Source organism: Macaca fascicularis, chromosome 7 (genome assembly GCF_037993035.2).
Source record: "Macaca fascicularis isolate 582-1 chromosome 7, T2T-MFA8v1.1".
In the NCBI taxonomy this organism is placed as follows: Eukaryota; Metazoa; Chordata; class Mammalia; order Primates; family Cercopithecidae; genus Macaca; species Macaca fascicularis.
The window spans coordinates 16,963,648-16,981,161 of NC_088381.1; the positions used below are offsets into that span (position 1 = coordinate 16,963,648).

General features: G+C 55.2%; 2 protein-coding genes across 19 annotated transcripts in view; both read left to right on the top strand.

Annotated features, from left to right (window-relative positions):
- The window catches only part of BAHD1 (bromo adjacent homology domain containing 1), a 28,851-nt gene extending 16,478 nt beyond the window's left edge, over positions 1-12,373 (top strand). For 6 of the 18 annotated variants that reach the window (XM_005559183.4, XM_005559184.4, XM_045395297.2 and 3 more), the window contains 6 exons: positions 2,284-3,729; positions 5,778-6,160; positions 7,993-8,152; positions 8,611-8,687; positions 9,473-9,573; positions 10,080-12,373. In XM_005559183.4, coding sequence (XP_005559240.2) covers positions 2,298-3,729; positions 5,778-6,160; positions 7,993-8,152; positions 8,611-8,687; positions 9,473-9,573; positions 10,080-10,269 — 2,343 coding nt within the window. In that variant the 5' untranslated portion in view covers positions 2,284-2,297 and the 3' untranslated portion in view covers positions 10,270-12,373. The remainder of the gene's footprint in view (positions 1-2,283; positions 3,730-5,777; positions 6,161-7,992; positions 8,153-8,610; positions 8,688-9,472; positions 9,574-10,079) is intronic. The other 12 variants (XM_073995512.1, XM_073995513.1, XM_065547764.1 and 9 more) reach the window with 7 other exon arrangements.
- A 2,730-nt stretch (positions 12,374-15,103) lies between these two features.
- On the top strand, positions 15,104-17,289 carry CHST14 (carbohydrate sulfotransferase 14). The gene has a single exon (XM_005559187.4). The coding sequence runs from the start codon at positions 15,341-15,343 to the stop codon at positions 16,469-16,471; it is 1,131 nt and encodes a 376-aa protein (XP_005559244.1). The 5' UTR covers positions 15,104-15,340; the 3' UTR covers positions 16,472-17,289.
- The last annotated feature ends 225 nt before the right edge of the window (positions 17,290-17,514 follow it).

Here is a 17,514-nt window from a genome sequence, read left to right on the forward strand (position 1 = left end):
CTAAATTTTTTTTTTGTATTTTTAGTAGAGACGGGGTTTCACCATATTAGCCAGGATGGTCTTGAGCTCTTGACGTCGTGATCCACCCGCCTGGACCTCCCAAAGTGTGGGGATTACGGGCGTGAGCCACCACACCCGGCATTGCCAGGAAGCCTGCTGAGCAGACAGGGACGGGTGGTCACCTTGATTACAAGCAGGAAAGAGACTTATGGAACCTAGCAGATGCCTGGGATTTTTTAGGAGCTCTCCGTCTGTGCTTCAGGAATGAATGGATTTGCCTTCTGTGACTCTGTCTTGCCCGGGGTCTGGTCTCTGAGCAGCGGCAAGTCCCCGCACGTGGCCAGAGCAAAGCCTGGCATGCTGCCTCTCCTCTCCAGTTTTCCGTGTCCTTTCTCAGGGGTGAGGGTTGCCCACGCCACACTCAGCCTGGTTTTCTGAGAACTCTTTCTCAACTAATGCAGCATGTCTCTGGAGTGGAGGTGTCCAGTGACCCCACCCACTGGCCCAAGGCCATGGGAGCTAACAGGGGAAGATTCAGGAATGCCTGGGAGCCCTCAGGCTTGGGACTTTCAGGGTTAAATCCTGGCCCAGCAGGGACTGCTCTCAGTTCCTCTGTAGAATGAATGTGAACAACAATAGCAGTGGGGAAATTAAGCTGAAAAGCCTGGGCCTGCTGGGTGGGGATGGGTTGCAGGGGTGCCTGGTGAGGGACAGAACTTGTCTGGCACCTTACTTGCCAGCCCGTGTGCTTTGGGTTGAGTGGTAGGAAGTGAACAGCTCTGCAATCTCTGACCACCGCCCCCTGCAGTTCTTCATTGCCTTGGCTCTGCCAGCTTCCAGTGCACAGCCAGCTCTGGCCTCTCACTCCGAACTGGGGCTCAGGCTGCCGCAGGTGTATGTTGGAGTGTTTTGCCAAGCAAAGTTAGGGGATGATGCCTGGTCATATGCATTTCCTGTCAGGGGCTTTGGGCTCCCTGAGACTCTTCCCCACCTCCTTGCATCCTGCCCCTGCCTACAAAGAGGGAGAACTGAGCACAACTAGCAAGGCAGCGCGTTTGTCTCCTGTGTTAGTGCTTCTCTTTGATACTTTCTTTTCCCAAGTCTTTGTGGCCGGCAGGGGTTTAAAGCGGTTTGGCAGATCTGGTGTGCAGCCCCTGGGTTTTCTCTATCCCCAGGAATATGCTGATCCCGGCCATACTGTTACCCTTGCCCTAGGTACTGGCACCCTTTGGGCTGCTCTTGCCTGGAATTTGAACCGAAGTTCAAATGAAACTTCTCCACCATGGGCCCCTCAAAGCTGAGACCTCTCCACCATGGGCCCCTCAAAGCCAGGCCTTCACCCTTGATAGAGCTTTTCCAGCCAGACCCAGGTTGTGGCGGTCTTGCTTTATGTGCCAGGGGAGTAGTCCTCAGAGACTGACTTTGCCTTCTTCATGGCCCAGCAGGCAGGTTCCCCATCTCAACTCTTCACTATCTGTCTTCTTATCCTCCTGTGGCCAACCTCAGAAGCCCTGTGTTTGGGGAGGGGGTTGTTAATGCCTTGGTTATACTTTTGAAAGAATAGATGAACTCCTGGCCAAGCGCAGCAGCTCACGTCTGTAATCCCAGCACTTTGGGAGGCTGAGGCGGGCATATCACGAGGTCAGGAGATCGAGACCATCCTGACTAATATGGTGAAACCCCCTCTCTACTAAAAATACAAAAAAATATTAGCCAGGCATGGTGGCGGGCGCCTGTAGTTCCAGCTACTTGGGAGGCTGAGGCAGGAGAATGGCATGAACCTGGGAGGCGGAGCTTGCAGTGAGCTGAGATCTCGCCACTGCACTCCAGCGAGACTCCGTCTCTCAAATAATAATAATAAAAATAATAAAGAATAGATGGACTCCTACCACTCAAGCCCCCATCTTGGGAGGCTCTGTCTTCAGAGCCTCCTCCTATCCAGTGATGAGTATCTAGTGAGAGAAGGACGGAAAGAAAACAAAGAGCTTTGCCACCAGCTCCTCCTATCCCCTGTCCCTGGGGTCTGCATTGCTCCCTAGGCTTTTCAGGGGCTTAGTTCAGAGATAACCCTAGGCTAAAAGGAAAGAGGGGGAACCAGTCCTTGCACAGCTGCTGGTAGCCTGATTCCACTGCACCTTCACACTCTGGAAGGGGAGTCCTGGGAAAACCCATACTGGAGGCCAGGGTCACTGCACCTGGGGCTGGGTAGGCTGCAGTGGGAGAGAAAGCAGGCAGGGGCAGGCCAGAGAGGGCTTCTCTCATTGCCCACCTTCTGTCCTGCAGGTTGGAAGTACTCCATGACACACACTCGGAGAAAGTCTCTTCCCATGCTGAGTTCGGGCCCCAGTGGCCGCCGAGAGCCCCTGCAGATGGAAGACAGCAACATGGAGCAGGGGGCTGAGGGTGTGGAGCCAGGCATGCCTGAGAGCCCAGGTCACCTCACAGGGCGCCGCAAGAACTACCCACTTCGTAAGCGCCCATTGGTTCCTGAGAAGCCCAAGGCCTGCAAAGTGCTGCTGACTCGCCTGGAGAATGTGGCCGGTCCCCGGAGTGCAGATGAGGCTGATGAGCTACCGCCTGACCTGCCCAAGCCCCCCAGCCCAGCCCCATCCAGTGAGGACCCTGGCCTTGCCCAGCCCCGCAAGCGGCGCCTGGCCTCCCTCAATGCCGAAGCTCTCAATAACCTGCTGCTGGAGCGAGAGGACACCGGCAGCCTGGCCGGCACCCGCCGCAGCCGAGCGGGGGATCCCCACCGCAGCCGGGACCGGGACCGTGCTACTGGGGGCTGGTCCTCCTCCAAGAAGCGGCCCCGGCTGGGGGACCTTGGAGGAGGAAGTCGGGACCTGTCTCCAGAGCCAGCACCAGATGAAGGTCCCCGCCGAGATGGAGACCCAGCTCCCAAGAGACTGGCTAGCCTGAACGCAGCTGCTTTCCTAAAGCTGAGCCAGGAGCGGGAGCTACCCCTGCGTCTGCCTCGTGCCCATGCAGAAGTAGATGGGCGCTCCACTGAGCCCCCAGCACCCAAGGCCCCGAGGCCAAAGTGGCCCAAGGTCAATGGCAAGAACTATCCCAAGGCTTGGCAGGGGGCCAGCTCTGGGGAGGCTACAGGCCCACCCGGCTGGCAAGGCTGCCCTGATGAGTCATGGCCATCTACAACTCCTCGCGGACCATCCATCCAGCCATCTCATCAGCCCCTGAGCAAGGCTCTGGAGAGCCCTTTGGGGCTGCGCCCTCACCTACCCCTGCTGATGGGTGGACAGGCGGCTCTGAAGCCAGAGCCTGGGCGCCCAGGCGAGGAGTCACCCGCCCCTAAGCAGGAACTGCATCAGCCCTCGTTCCCCACACCTCAGCTGTCTCCGCTGCCGATGCCTGGCAACCCCGCCGACTATAGTGGCCTATGTGTTGGGCCCGAGCTCACTGCACTAGGCAGCTTCTACCTGTACTGTGGCCAAGAGGGGCTGCAGTGTGGGGGCTACTCGCCCTGCCCCATGCTCCCTGAGGGCAAGCTATCCCCAGTGGCTGCACCTCAAGAAGAGGGGCTCCTCTTAGCCCCGAGCTCAGTGCCCTCAGGCACCCCTTTTCAGCACCCTCCCTGGGGCTCCTCTCGCTACTGCTCTAGTGAGGACACTGGAGTGAATGGCTACAGCATCTGCGGAGTGTTGCCCCTGTCTGTCACCCGCGCTGGCACTACCTGTGGCGGCTGCCCATACAAAATGCCTTTTGCAGCAGGTGAGGCTTCCTGGGTCCGGGATATACTGAGGAGTCTCAGAGACACAGCATCCCAGGAGGTTGGGCTGTTGATCTGAGCAGGGGTCTCCCTTGGGGTCTGGCTGCTAACTGGAAGGTAGGGGCTTTCAGAAGCGAGAACTCCCGTAGTCTGTGCCCCAAGCAGAGGAGCATTCCCAAGAACAGGGCCCCATGTATAGTTGTGGACAGCCTTGCTCTTCCCAGGCTGCCTGTGGAGATTCTTGGCCTGGCAGTTAGGTAGCATTGCAGTGGTACAGGCCACAGGAAGGCCTCTCTTCCCTCCTCATCCTGGGATACTTCTTCTTAGACTCTGAATAGCAGGTTAGTTATTGGAATTAGGACTTTTACCAAACTGTTCTAATGGCCTGGCCCTTCTGCCCTCCTCGAGGAAAGCTAGAATTCCTTACTTTCTAGAAACCAGTACTCTCTGCATGCAGGTGAAGTTCAGTATTCATGGGAAGAGTGGTAGGTACCAGGCTCAGTAGGTGGTACCTACTGCACAGGGCAGCTTTTCCCTGGCTATACAGGCCTTGAAAAAGAAGTGCCCAGACTGAGCATCACTTTGCTGGGTGTGGATAGAGAGGGTACACCGTGAGAACAGACAAACAGAGTTCCCTGACGTGGATGGAACGCAATCAGGGCCCACAGCTTTGGTGTCTGCCTGCCTGACAAGACCCAGACACCTGCCCATGCTCCGGCTGTTGAGACACTCCCAGAATCATTTCTCTTCCCTAAACTGGCAGAGGTATCCTCACCTGCCTCTCCAGGCTCCCTGCCTGCCTCCTGGGTGGAAATGAGACGTCCTGGCCAGCAGGTCTGGCCTGCTGCTGGGGAGGTGAGGGCTGAACCTTCCAGATCTCCCTTCCCCCCACATCCTTCCTTGTAGGGGTCTATAAAACAACTTTATAGACCAGTTGGCCCTGGCCAGACTGGTTATTTCAGGTTGTGGCTTGAGTTAGAGTTCTTGTGACATGAGAACAGGCTGCTGCTGAGGGTTTTCCTTCTTTTTTTGTGCCATTCCCCAAGTCTAGACCCTCATCCTCTCCCCCTAATAATAAGGACACCAGTAAACACCACGTACCAGGCACTGTTCTAAGTGCTTTACATATGGGAGGCTGCTTGCCACGTAATTGAGCACAGACTCTGGAGCCAGACTGCCAGGAGTGGAATGTTCTCCCCCACTTCCCTAGCCATGTGACTATGGGACAAGTCAGTAGCTGCTCTGTGTCTCAGTTTTCTTAACTATAAAATGGGGGTAATGATACCTACCGCGTAGGGGTTTTGTAAGGATGAAATGAGTTAATGTGTTCATAAAAAAACCAGTCAGTTACCAAATGTATGTGATATTTGTAACTACTATTTATATTGTTCTGAGGGTTAGGTGACTTGCCTGAAGTCACATGGCTAGTAAGTGGCAGAACCCAGGCTGTCTGATTCCAGAACCCCTATTCTCAAGCATTATGAAAGCCTTAGAAAATTAATATCAGGGCCAGGCGCAGTGGCTCATGCCTGTAATCCTAGCACTTTGGGAGACTGAGGCGGGCAGATTGCCTGAGCTCAGTAGGTTGAGACCAGCCTGTCTAACGTGGTGAAACCTTATCTCTACTAAATGTACAAAAAAATTAGCTGGGTGTGATGGTGGGCACCTGTAGTCCCAGCTACTCAGGAGGCTGAGGCAGGAGAAATACATGAACCCGGGAGGCGGAGGTTGCAGTGAGCCAAGACAGAGCCACTGCACTCCAGCCTGGGCAACAGAGCGAGACTGTCTCAAAAAAAAAAAAAAAAAAAAGTTAAAAAGGATGTTCCAACCACCTCTCTTTCAGACTGAAAGGGGAGATGACCAATCTCCAAGATCAGGAAACCCCCCGTCCCCTTAGAGAGTCACTCTGACAGTCCACCATAAAAAGGCCTCTGATCCCATTGGCCACCTCATTGGCCTTTGGTTGCACACTTAGAATTAAGACAGGAGCAGGCTCTGAAACAGATGGGTGATGGGGGTCCTGTCCTGACCCATTCTCTCCCTTTCCTAGAAGGCTGCAGATCCCTGAGCCAGTTGGAATTTCCTCTCCCAGAAGCTGGCCACCCAGCCTCACCCGCCCACCCACTCCTGGGATGCCCTGTACCCAGTGTACCACCTGCAGCAGAGCCCGTCCCCCATCTTCAGACACCCACTTCGGAGCCTCAGACAGTAGCCCGTGCGTGCCCTCAGAGCGCCAAACCGCCCAGTGGTTCTAAGTCAGGTCTGCGCACGGGCTCCAGCTGCAGGCACACTGCAAGGAGCAAGGCAGCCCGCAGGCCCAGTCACCCCAAGCAGCCACGTGTCCAGCGCCCACGCCCTCGCCGCCGCCGTCGCCGCCGCACTAATGGCTGGGTACCTGTTGGGGCTGCCTGTGAGAAGGCCGTGTATGTCTTGGTAAGTGCCAGCTCTTAGCTGATGACAAGAGGGAGGGAGGCAGTGGGGACACAGGACTTGCAGTGAGGTAGGTGCTAGGAGCACCTGGTTCTAGCTACTCTGAGAGGTGACAGGGGACTCCAGTTTACTTGTACCCCAGGAATCAGTCATGCTGGCCCACCCAGCTTGCTTCCCTAGCCCCCTACTGATCCTGTACCAGACACCCCAGGGAGGTCAGGAGATACACAGTCATAGCTGGTGGCTGCCATCTCTGTGAGTGTCTTCCCCTCCCCTCCCTGCTCACTCTGTCCCTTTTACCCTGGACTGTAAAATGGAGGACTGTCAATGGAGAACTTTTCTGGATAAGTATATAGAGGAAGTTGGAATGCGCAGAGAAAATTAGTGATACAGAGAACATCTGGGATGATGAAAAGAGGCCAGGTGCAGTGGCTCACATCTTTAATCCCAGTACTTTGGGTGATGGAGGTGGTAAGATCACATGAGGCCAGAAGTTCGAGACAAGCCTGAGCAATATAGACCTCATCTCTACAAAGTAAAAACATTAGCTGCACAGTGCTGTGCACCGGGAGGCTGAAGTGGGAGGATTGCTTAGGTCCAGGAGTTCAAGGCTGCAGTGAGCTGATTGCACCACTGCACTCCAGCCTGGATGACAGAGTGAGACCCTGGCTCTTAAAAGTAATTAATTGGCCGGGTGCGGTGGCTCACACCTGTAATCCCAGTACTTCGGGATGCCGAGGCAGGCGGATCACGAGGTCAGGAGATCGAGACCATCCTGGCAAACACGTGAAACCCCGTCTCTGCTAAAAATACAAAAAATTAGCCAGTTACCCGGGAGGCTGAGGCAGGAGAATGGCGTGAACCCGGGAGGCGGAGCTTGCAGTGAGCTGAGATCCAGCCACTGCACTCCAGCCTGGGTGACAGAGCAAGATTCCACCTCAAAAAAGAAAAAGTAATTAATTAAAAAGAATGTCAACTAAAATTTATTGAGGCTGGGCAAGGTGGCTCATGCGTATAATCCCAGAGCTTTCAGAGGCTGATGCTGGAGGATTGTTTGAGCTCAGGAGTTCAAGACCAACCTGGGCAACAGAGCAAGATCCTGTCTGTACAGAAAAAAAATTTTTTTAATTAGCCAGGCATGGTGGCATGCATCTGTAGTCCCAGCTACTTGAGAGGCTGAGGCAGGAGGATCGCTTGAGTCCAGGAGGTTGAGGCTGCAGTGAACTATGATTGCACCACTGCATTCCAGCCTGGGTAACAGAGTGAGACCCTGTCTCTAAAAATAAATAAATAAATAAATAAATAAAATTTATTGAGCACCTCTTAGATGCCAGAACTGAGCTAAGTACTTTGTAAGTATTATTCCCTTTAATCCTTGCCACTATCCTATGCGATATATATCCCATCTTCCTATAATTAATCCCATTTTACAGATGTGGAAGCTGAGGCTTAGCAACACTTGAAATAATTTGTCAAAGGCTGTGCCCCTTATAACAGTGGTTTAAGAGTTCAGACCGAGACTTGTTCCATTAGGAAGCATGAGCACTTACCCAGCACTGGGGGGCTTGGAGTGAGAGTCAGCTGTCAAGGGTGTGGTGGTCAGACCTCAGCCCCAGAAGCATCAGGCCACTTTTCCACCCTTGTTCCCATTTCCCATCCTTTCTCCAACCATGAGAATGCCCCAGCCCCATCTAAACAAGCATAGTGGTTTGATAAAACCAAGGTAGTGGTTTGACTACCGTGAGGAAAGGATGGAGAGGATGTCATTTCCTCCCTCTGTCCTTACTCTGAGTGTGGCCCTGCAAGCATATTTGTGTCATTGGTTTGTTGCCTAGGATGAGCCGGAACCAGCCATCCGAAAGAGCTACCAGGCGGTAGAGCGGCATGGGGAGACAATCCGAGTCCGGGACACTGTCCTCCTCAAGTCAGGCCCACGAAAGACCTCCACACCTTATGTGGCCAAGATCTCTGCCCTCTGGGAGAACCCCGAGTCAGGTACCTCTCCCTCTGGCTGGGGACCCAAGGGGCAGCTGTCTTCAGCAGAACTGTAGGCCCCAGATTGGCCCCTGCCTGGAGTTTGACCTGGCATGAGTCTCCCCATGTTCCTGGCACAGAGTCTGCCTTCCACTCGGCTGGGGTCTGTCTGCTGCCGAGGGCTGTGGGTGACCTTGTGGCTTGGGTTGGATCAGCTCATTAACCTTTCCAGCCAGCAGAGCCTGGGCACCTGTCCCCCCACCTCACCTGTCAGTGCCTTCTCCCCCTTCTCCCTCCATGCCTAACAGCATTCCAGGCCTCTGAATGCTTGGCCTGGGGCAGGGGACATGGGTTGCCGGAGCCTGCAGGATTGGGCCAGGCATTGAGGTTGGATGAACCTCCAGGGCAACCAGCCAGCCTCTCTGCCTGAGTAACACAAGTTGCCAGTTCAAGCTATAACCACGGTGTTGTCCCCCCAGGAGAGCTGATGATGAGCCTCCTGTGGTATTACAGACCTGAGCACTTACAGGGAGGCCGCAGTCCCAGCATGCACGAGGTGAGCTGCCCGGCAGATGGGTCAGGGAGGGCAGGAGAGACAGAGGGAAAGGTTATGGCACTAAGACGTGGTAGGGGGAGGGCAACCATGGGCTGTAGTCAAATCCCTCGCTTGTCACTTTGGACTCCAGAGAACCTGGGAAAGGACCCAGGATTTATTCTCTTTTCCCAGCACTGCCCCAATTCATGTTTCAAAGGGAATAATAACCTTTGTCTTAAAAAGGGGAACAGAAAGGGAACCCTTGAGGTAGCAGGTGCCAGTGAGAGCAAATGGATGTGTTCTCCTGGCAGCAGGAAAGGTGAGGTGGAGCTGCATACCTGGTCACTTCTGGTATTGTCTATAGTATGGGAGGGAGGGGAGAAGAGACTCGTTCTAACACCCCATAGGCTCCACCAAGCCGTGTGCTGAAAGAGGTGACTGCCACCTGTGTGTGCCCTGGGCTCACCTTTTATTTCACTTTCCCTTGCAGGGACTTTTCATCTAACTAGAAAGATGAACATTTCCCCTCTCCTATGCTAGGCAGAGCTGGGGGTTGGGAGGTCAGTGAGTCAGGAGCTGGAGCAGATACCTGGCTATTCTGGAGAAGGAGGGGACCTAGAAGGGACTCAGGAGGAATGCCTGGAGGCAGTAGGTGAGGCATACTTAGACTGAATTTCCAGGGAAGCTTCCTGGCTTGCTGGAGTCATCGCAGGTCAGCAGGCCAGCAGAGGGGTTAATGTACACCTTGCTCCTGGAATGAGGTGCTTTCCAGCCCTGGTAACAACCTCCACCTGTCTCCCTTTGAGCCCTTGCAGAATGAAGTCTTTGCATCGCGACATCAGGACCAGAACAGTGTGGCCTGCATTGAGGAGAAGTGCTATGTGCTGACTTTTGCCGAGTACTGCAGGTGGGTGGTTCCCTGCACCCTCTGGCTGGCCTCTTCCCTCAGGCTCCCCAGGCATATTTAGGGGCTGCTTGGAATTCCCCGAGAGGATCTCATTCTGCTCTCTACCTGATCTTACTCCCTGAGCCTAATCTCCCAGAACTTACTTCCTTATTGCCTGCCTCTACCATCTGATTCTTTTTTGGAAGAAAGAAAAATTGTTGCCACACTGAGGTAGAATGCTTGGAGCAGAGTTGGGGGGTAACATTACTGCTCTTGGAAAAAATTTTGGCGAATTGGTAGGCGAATGGAGGGAGGCCCTGGCAGGTGTGGTTCTCCAGTGACAGAGAAGATAGCCTGGTGGTTGGCAGAGCAGACATCACCCCTGGGATGGGTGGAGACAGCACCACCCCTTGGGGAGCTAGGATAGCCTAGCTGTCAGGGTAGAGTAGGGTAGGGTAGGGTAGGGAAGGAATTGGTCTTCTGCAAAAGTGACTGTAGTAAAGATAGTGAATGGTATCTCTCTGCAGGTTCTGTGCCATGGCCAAGCGCCGAGGCGAAGGCCTTCCCAGCCGAAAGACAGCACTGGTTCCCCCCTCTGCAGACTACTCCACCCCACCCCACCGCACAGTGCCAGAGGACACGGACCCTGAGCTGGTGTTCCTTTGCCGCCATGTCTATGACTTCCGCCACGGGCGCATCCTTAAGAACCCCCAGTAGCCTCCTCATGCCTACGCTGGGGCTACCTGTGGGCAAGTGGGGCTCGGGGTAGGGGGCACTGCTTGAAGCACAGCACTTGGTTAGGGGGCCACAGAGGCCTAAGTTTGCTGGCCTGTGGTTTTCTTGGGTGGGGGGAGGGCAGGGGCCCCCGTGGGTTCTGGGCCCCAGGGGAGGGAGCTGGGGAGGCCAGGGTATAAGAAAAGCATCAGAGCTCTCAGCTTGGCCCAAGGTACCTTCTGTGGTTCCCCTGGGTGGAGATTTCCGAAGAAGTAGTCTTCTCTGAGGCTGGGCCAAGCCTGAGGGGCATGGGGCCCTAGGAGGGTGGGGGTGGCAAGGAGGGGCAAGGTCCTTCAGGAACCAGACTCAACAGGCCCTTCTGTAGCCTCCTCCGGGCCCTCAAAGGGGGAGTGGGAGCCAGCTTTACCTCACCCACTGTGACCCGCCGCTTCCCCTTCAGCCTGGGACCAGGCTTTCCTAGATCCCAGCACAGCTCTGAGCTTGTTCCTTTGAGGCATGGAGAGCCAGAGTCTGGCTTCCAGAGCATTGACTTCCTCTTCCTAGACTTGAGGCCTTTGTCTGGCTTTCCTCCTTTGCCCTGCAGTAGCAACTGGTGCTGGGACAAGTTGACCCACCCTTCACAGTCATGGGTGTGGCCCGCTTGAGGGAGTCTCCTGTCCACCTCCCAGAGAGGGCCACCCAGCAGGTCTGGCTTCCCAGAAAGTTAGCTGATGATTGTGGGGTTTGGCATGTCTGGGAGGGAAGATGGGTGCTGGGAGAGGGTTGGGGGCAGGGGGCAAGGAAAATTGCTACCTGATTTGTTGGAGATTTTTCCTCTTGCCTTACACATGGAGGTTCCAGTAAACCTCTTGCAGAACTTCACACATGATTTTTCAAGCCACACCCACCTGAAATCAAACCAAAGGAGTGCTGTGGCTCCCCTTGCCCTGCCACCTTTTCCCTAGTCTTTTGTAGATTGCACTAATTTACATCCCAGCGAGAATCAACACTGTATCAGTCCACAGACCTGCTGAGCTGCAGCCACTTACTCTAGGAGCTAAGGACCTGCATTTTCAGTTTGTTCCTGTTGCCCAGAGGCCCTGTTCTCACCTCATGCTGCTCCCCAGAGTAGACTAAGAGGCTCAGTCCCCTGTTGTCCTTGTGGAGACTAGGCCTTGGCCCTGGCCCTGAGACTCTGTGAGGCGGCTGGAGCAGCCTGGCTATTTCCTATTTGTACCAAAGAGGAGCATGGTGGGAGAGGGAGTGGAGTGCAGTGTGGCTTGGGCGTGGCGCTGGGAACCTGCTAGCTGAGCACTTCCACAAGGGCATACTCCCAGGGGCAGGGGCCAGGGCTGAGAACTGCAGCCCTGGGTCTTCCCTTAGGGAGGAGGGGCAGACGAACCCAGCAGGCTGAGGAGGTGGCACTGGGTGAGGACAGTTGGGCAGGGGCTGCAGAGGGAGGTAGAAATGAACCCTGAGGGCTCCCCCGACATGCCCTGCCCTGTCCCTTAGTAGATGAGTTGCTCCTGATTGGTCATTGGGTTTGGGTGAGGCCTGGAGGCTTCAGAGGTGAATTTATGCTTGGGAAGCCTGATCCCAAACCTGAAGGGAAGGGACTTGGGTCTCCTTGTATTGAATAAGCTGTTTGGAGGAAGGTGTCCGTCTGGGAGGATGGGGCAGTAAATGAGGTTGGCAGAGTGGCAGTGGGGACTCTGCAGAGCCAGGCTTGGAGCCTGCTCATTCTGAGCCCTTGCTGCCAAGGAGCCCAGCCTCACCTAGCAGGAAAGGAGATCATAGCCCTCCTCCCAGGAGGTAGGGTCTGCTGCCCTGAACTTAAATGCTTTTGAAATCTCTTAGATGTGGAAATATTTTTTCGAACCTGAAAATGCAGCTGGTAGAATTTCAATGGAAGCATAATCCATGTAAAATATATTTTAGTTGATATTTTGTAAAATGCACTTTTTGTGTGTGTTGATCCTGGTTTCCCAGATCTGTATTTCAGTGTTTACAAGGGAGGAAGGACCTTTCCTCACCTCCCTTTTGACAGAGATTAGAAGTACTTCTTTAAGAAAAAAATAAATTTGAGAAATTGTATTGATTTAGAAAAGGATCATTTCCTGTGTGTCCTTTTGTCTTTTGATGTGTGGGGTGTGGAAAGACTCACTATTCTTATTTCAGAGGTCCCTCTTTAACCCCTGTGGCATGGGTGCTCACTGAGGCCAGTGAGCAAAGAGGGCAGGGAAGCAGGGGGAAAAGAGAGTGAGGGGAGGAGACAGAGGGACTGGGAACTTGGAGGTGACTTCTTGATTTCATGGTGGCCACAGCTGCCTGCTTAGGTCTGTGCAAAATACTTCGGTTGCCAGCCCTCACCTGGCCAGTGACTTCGAAATTGGTCCCCAAGTAGGTACATGGTAAAGATACCTTCTCTCACGAAGTGGCTCCTGCCTGTAATCCCAGTGCTTTGGGAGGCAGAGGCGGGAGGGTTACTTGAGCCTAGGAGTTTAAGACCAGCCTAGGCAACATAGACCATGTCTCTCCAAAAATTTTAAAGTTAGCCAGGCCTGTCAGTGCATGCCTGTAGTCTCAGTCGGGAGGCAAAGGTAGGAGGATTGCTTGAGCCCAAGAGCCCGAGGCTGCAGTGAGCCGTGATCACACCACTGCAGCCTAGGTGACAGAGTGAGATACTGTCTCGGGAAAAAAAAAAAAAATCCCTCCTCATCACCTTGGGGAACTGGCCAGCACTGTACTGGGGCCTCGGTGTCTTGCAGCTGGTGCTGCTTGCTTGCTGAGGAAATAAAGGCCACATCATGGGGCCAAAGGTTTGTGGCCAGCTGACCCCTGCTTCAGCCCAGCCCTGGTCCCAGTCTGGAAGCCTCAGTGTTGACCATGTTCCAGGTGGGGCAGCTCTAAGGCCATAGAGGTTCCTGGGAGCCACGGCACACAGCACACCCCGCACCCTCTTCTGCGTTTTGCTAAGGCATGGTGCATGTGGGCAGGAACATTTCTTCAGAAGTTATTGGTGGCACAGACACCACCATGCATTTTTCTAGTTCTGCCTTCAGTGTGTTATCCACAAGACTCCCTTGAGGTGAGTGGTAGCCTGTCCTCATCTTACAGACAAAGTGGTATGGAGATAAGTTCCAGGCTCAAGGACTCTCACTGCCTCACCCTGACTGCTAACACGGAAAACTACCCTCTAACGTTAAAGAAGGGAGCACATGTAGCCACATTATCAAAAAATTTTAAAGGTCTAAGGTCATTTTTTCCTCTCCTGGTTTAAAAGACATACTTACTGGAAAATATGATTTTAATAGAAAATCCTATCACCAGAAATGTATACCTTTAGAACTATTGGAAGCAAGGAGCAGCGTAGTCAAGGCAAAACCTTCACATAAACTTCTGATGCAGCAAATGGACAGGTGGTAGCCTGCAGATGCACCAGGGCAATCGGATGTGGAGAGATGGAAGGCTGCAAGGCTTTGCCATTCCTTCCCCTGGTTCATCCTGTGTGCTTTCCTATTGCTGGGATTGGGGGGCCATCAGTGAGTCCTCTGGTGTCACCTCATCCCTCAAGTCCCCTCATTCTTCTGAATTCATCTGATCACTGGTAGCTCCATTCTCCCAGTAGTATCTTCTGTTTTCCATCACCTGCTCTGTACAGTCTGCCCTCAAGTCAGCTGCTTCCTCCCTTCTAGCCATTCTGTGATATGCCCCATTAATCTCTCAAGGGCCACGATTAGGAATTTAGATTTTAGAATCAGAACCACCCATATTGAGTCTCATCTTCCCTGAGCCTCTCTTCAGCTATACAAAGGGAATGCCCACACTAGCTCCCTGCCAGGGTGGCTGTAACAACTAAAGGAGATAATGAATACAAAACACTTAGCGGCCACTGTCCGAAGTACACTTGGGCTCTAATCGTATTGCTCTGCTGTTTCAGAGCCTTGCTGACTCTCCATAGGCAGCAAGAATGTAGCTGGATGAAGTCAGGCTACTGAGCCGGGTTCCCAGTGGGAAATGGTGGTTGCTGACATCCAAAGCACTTGGGGTCTGCTGTCTGCCCAAGTGACCAGCCTGGTGCCATGGAGCACACATTTAGCTCCCGACAAGGAGACTGCGTGTTGTTTCCCAGCTGTTCTGTGCCCTCAGCTCCTCACCCTTCCAAATGTATGTTGGCCACACCAGCAGCTGACAGACCAACACATCAGCCCCTCCCCAGAGTGCCCAGTTATCCCACTGCCTCATGCCTGGTGAGAAAGTAGAGGAGGGGAGATGCCATTTCCAGACATTTCAGCATTACCCAGTGGACAAGCACTGTAGTCAGTCCCCAGGTATTGCTAAACACAAGGGTCACCATGGAGACACTGGTCAATGTCTGACAGTCCTGCTCTTTCCTGGAGTGGCCACGACCTGCGGGACGGAGGGAGGTAAGGGTGGCAAGGGGGAGCACACCGAGCACTCTGCTTCCAGCTGGAAAGACCAGCCTCCGGCATGTCTGGACTCAGAGAGAGCGCTGCGGGCCTCCCAGCCTCCAGACCGGTTGCTGGAGGAAGGGCTAGGGCAGGCCTGAGTTTGTGGTGGATCCCCCTGGTCCAGCTCCCTATAGACACACGCTGCACGAGAGCGGCCTCGAGTCTTTCCTGCCTTCGAAGTCTCAGCAGCTTTTGTCCCCAAGCCCAGAGGACAGGGGTGGCCCTGACTCAGGCGCCCTCTTCCGGGTAGGGGTCCGCGTGCGCCCTCCCCAACCCGCGCCCCGCAGGGGCGCCCGCCCCTCTCCCCGCCCCCGGCGTGGGCCCGCCCCCGCGCCTGTGTCACTGCGAGGCCGCGGGTGGAGAGCGGCCGGGCGGGACATCCGGCCCGGGTCCCTCGCCGCGCCCGCCGCCCTCCGCCCGCCGCCCGCTTCAGCGCCGCAGCCCGGGAGCCGGCCACCCCTACAGGCGCCAGGGCCGTCCCCTGCCCTCCCCTCCCCAACTCCCTCCCGGCCCAGACCCTCCTCCCGCCCCCAGCCCGAGCCCGCCTCCCAGGCCGCCCTCGGATCGACCGGGCCCGCGCAGGCCCCCACCCCGGGAGCACCATGTTCCCCCGCCCGCTGACCCCGCTGGCGGCCCCAAATGGCGCCGAGCCCCTGGGCCGGGCGCTGAGGCGGGCCCCTCTGGGCAGGGCCCGGGCGGGGCTGGGGGGGCCGCCCCTGCTGCTGCCGTCCATGCTGATGTTCGCGGTGATCGTGGCCTCCAGCGGGCTGCTGCTCATGATCGAGCGGGGCATCCTGGCCGAGATGAAGCCCCTGCCCCTGCACCCGCCCGGCCGCGAGGGCGCAGCCTGGCGCGGGAAAGCCCCCAAGCCTGGGGGCCTGTCCCTGAGTGCTGGGGACGCGGACTTGCAAGTGCGGCAGGACGTCCGGAACAGGACCCTGCGGGCGGTGTGCGGACAGCCGGGCATGCCCCGGGACCCCTGGGACTTGCCAGTGGGGCAGCGGCGCACCCTGCTGCGCCACATCCTCGTAAGTGACCGTTACCGCTTCCTCTACTGCTACGTCCCCAAGGTGGCCTGCTCTAACTGGAAGCGGGTGCTAAAGGTGCTGGCGGGTGTCCTGGACAGCGTGGACGTCCGCCTCAAGATGGACCACCGCAGTGACCTGGTGTTCCTGGCAGACCTGCGGCCTGAGGAGATTCGCTACCGCCTGCAGCACTACTTTAAGTTCCTGTTTGTGCGGGACCCCTTGGAACGCCTCCTCTCTGCCTACCGCAACAAATTTGGCGAGATCCGAGAGTACCAGCAACGTTACGGGGCTGAGATAGTGAGGCGGTACAGGGCTGGAGCGGGGCCCAGCCCCGCAGGCGACGATGTCACATTCCCTGAGTTCCTGAGATACCTGGTGGACGAAGACCCTGAACGCATGAATGAGCATTGGATGCCCGTGTACCACCTGTGCCAGCCTTGTGCCGTGCACTATGACTTTGTGGGCTCCTATGAGAGGTTGGAGGCTGATGCCAATCAGGTGCTGGAGTGGGTACGGGCACCACCCCAAGTCCAATTTCCAGCTCGCCAGGCCTGGTACCGGCCAGCCAGCCCCGAAAGCCTGCATTACCACTTGTGCAGTGCCCCCCGGGCCCTGCTGCAGGATGTGCTGCCTAAGTATATCCTGGACTTCTCCCTCTTTGCCTACCCACTGCCTAATGTCACCAAGGAGGCGTGTCAGCAGTGACCATAGGGTGTGGGGCCAGCAGCTGGTGGGGACTGGTTTCAACGCCAGCTTCCTGTGCGTCTGCCTGTCATTCGGAGAAACCCTGGCTCTGGGGCTTGGGGCTTCTCAGGATGCCTGAATGGCGGAGACTGCCCTCAGATGTTCCTTGTCCAGGGTGGGTGCCCACAGTGACTCAGAGGACAGGGCTAGGCAGGAGACTTGCTGCTTCTCATTGAGGGGGTCTCTTGGGGGACAGACACCAGTTTGCCAGTGAAGCAACATACCTGATCTAAAGACTGGCTCCAGATCCCAGGCTGCCAGGATTACGCAGTCCACTTGGTCTACCTTAATTTAACCTGTGGCCAAACTCAGAGATGGTACCAGCCAGGGGCAAGCATGACCAGAGCCAGGGGACCCTGTGGCTCTGATCCCCCATTTTATTCAACCCATGTGCCTCAGGACTGGAGTGAGTAACCATACCTTATAAATGACTTTTGTGCCTTTCTGCTCCAGACTCAACATTTCCTGCACCTGCCAGTTCTTTCCATTTTTCCAACGAAAGGAAAACGGAAGCAGGGTCCTTGCCTGGTAGCTCCAGGACCCAGCTCTGCAGGCACCCAAAGACCCCCTGTGCCCAGCCTCTTCCTTGAGTTCTAGGAACCTCCTCCCTAATTCTCCCTTCCTTCCCTACAAGGCCTTTGAAGTTGTGACTGTGGCTGGTATATCTGGCTGCCATTTTTCTGATGCATTTATTTAAAATTTGTACTTTTTGATAGAACCCTTGTAAGGGCTTTGTTTTCCTAATAGCTGACTTTTTAATAAAGCAGTTTTATATATAAGGTGAGCATTTCTGTGATTTCCCTTGGAGCTCCTGTGGGCCCAGCAGATCTCCTCGATGTCTGTCTCCCCATGTCAGGGGAGGCAGCCTGTAGGTAGAGAAAGTAAGGTATAACTTGGTTGGGTTGGTCCAGTGGGCCATTGCCATTCCATGGAGACTTTGGGGGCTTTCTAATAGGTTATCCCAGATCACAGACTCAGATTCTGGGATGTCACCAAAGGGCAAG

Excerpts from the sequence above, each read along its gene's own strand:
- CHST14 (XM_005559187.4), top strand. The coding sequence starts at position 15,341 with ATGTTCCCCCGCCCGCTGACCCCGCTGGCGGCCCCAAATGGCGCCGAG.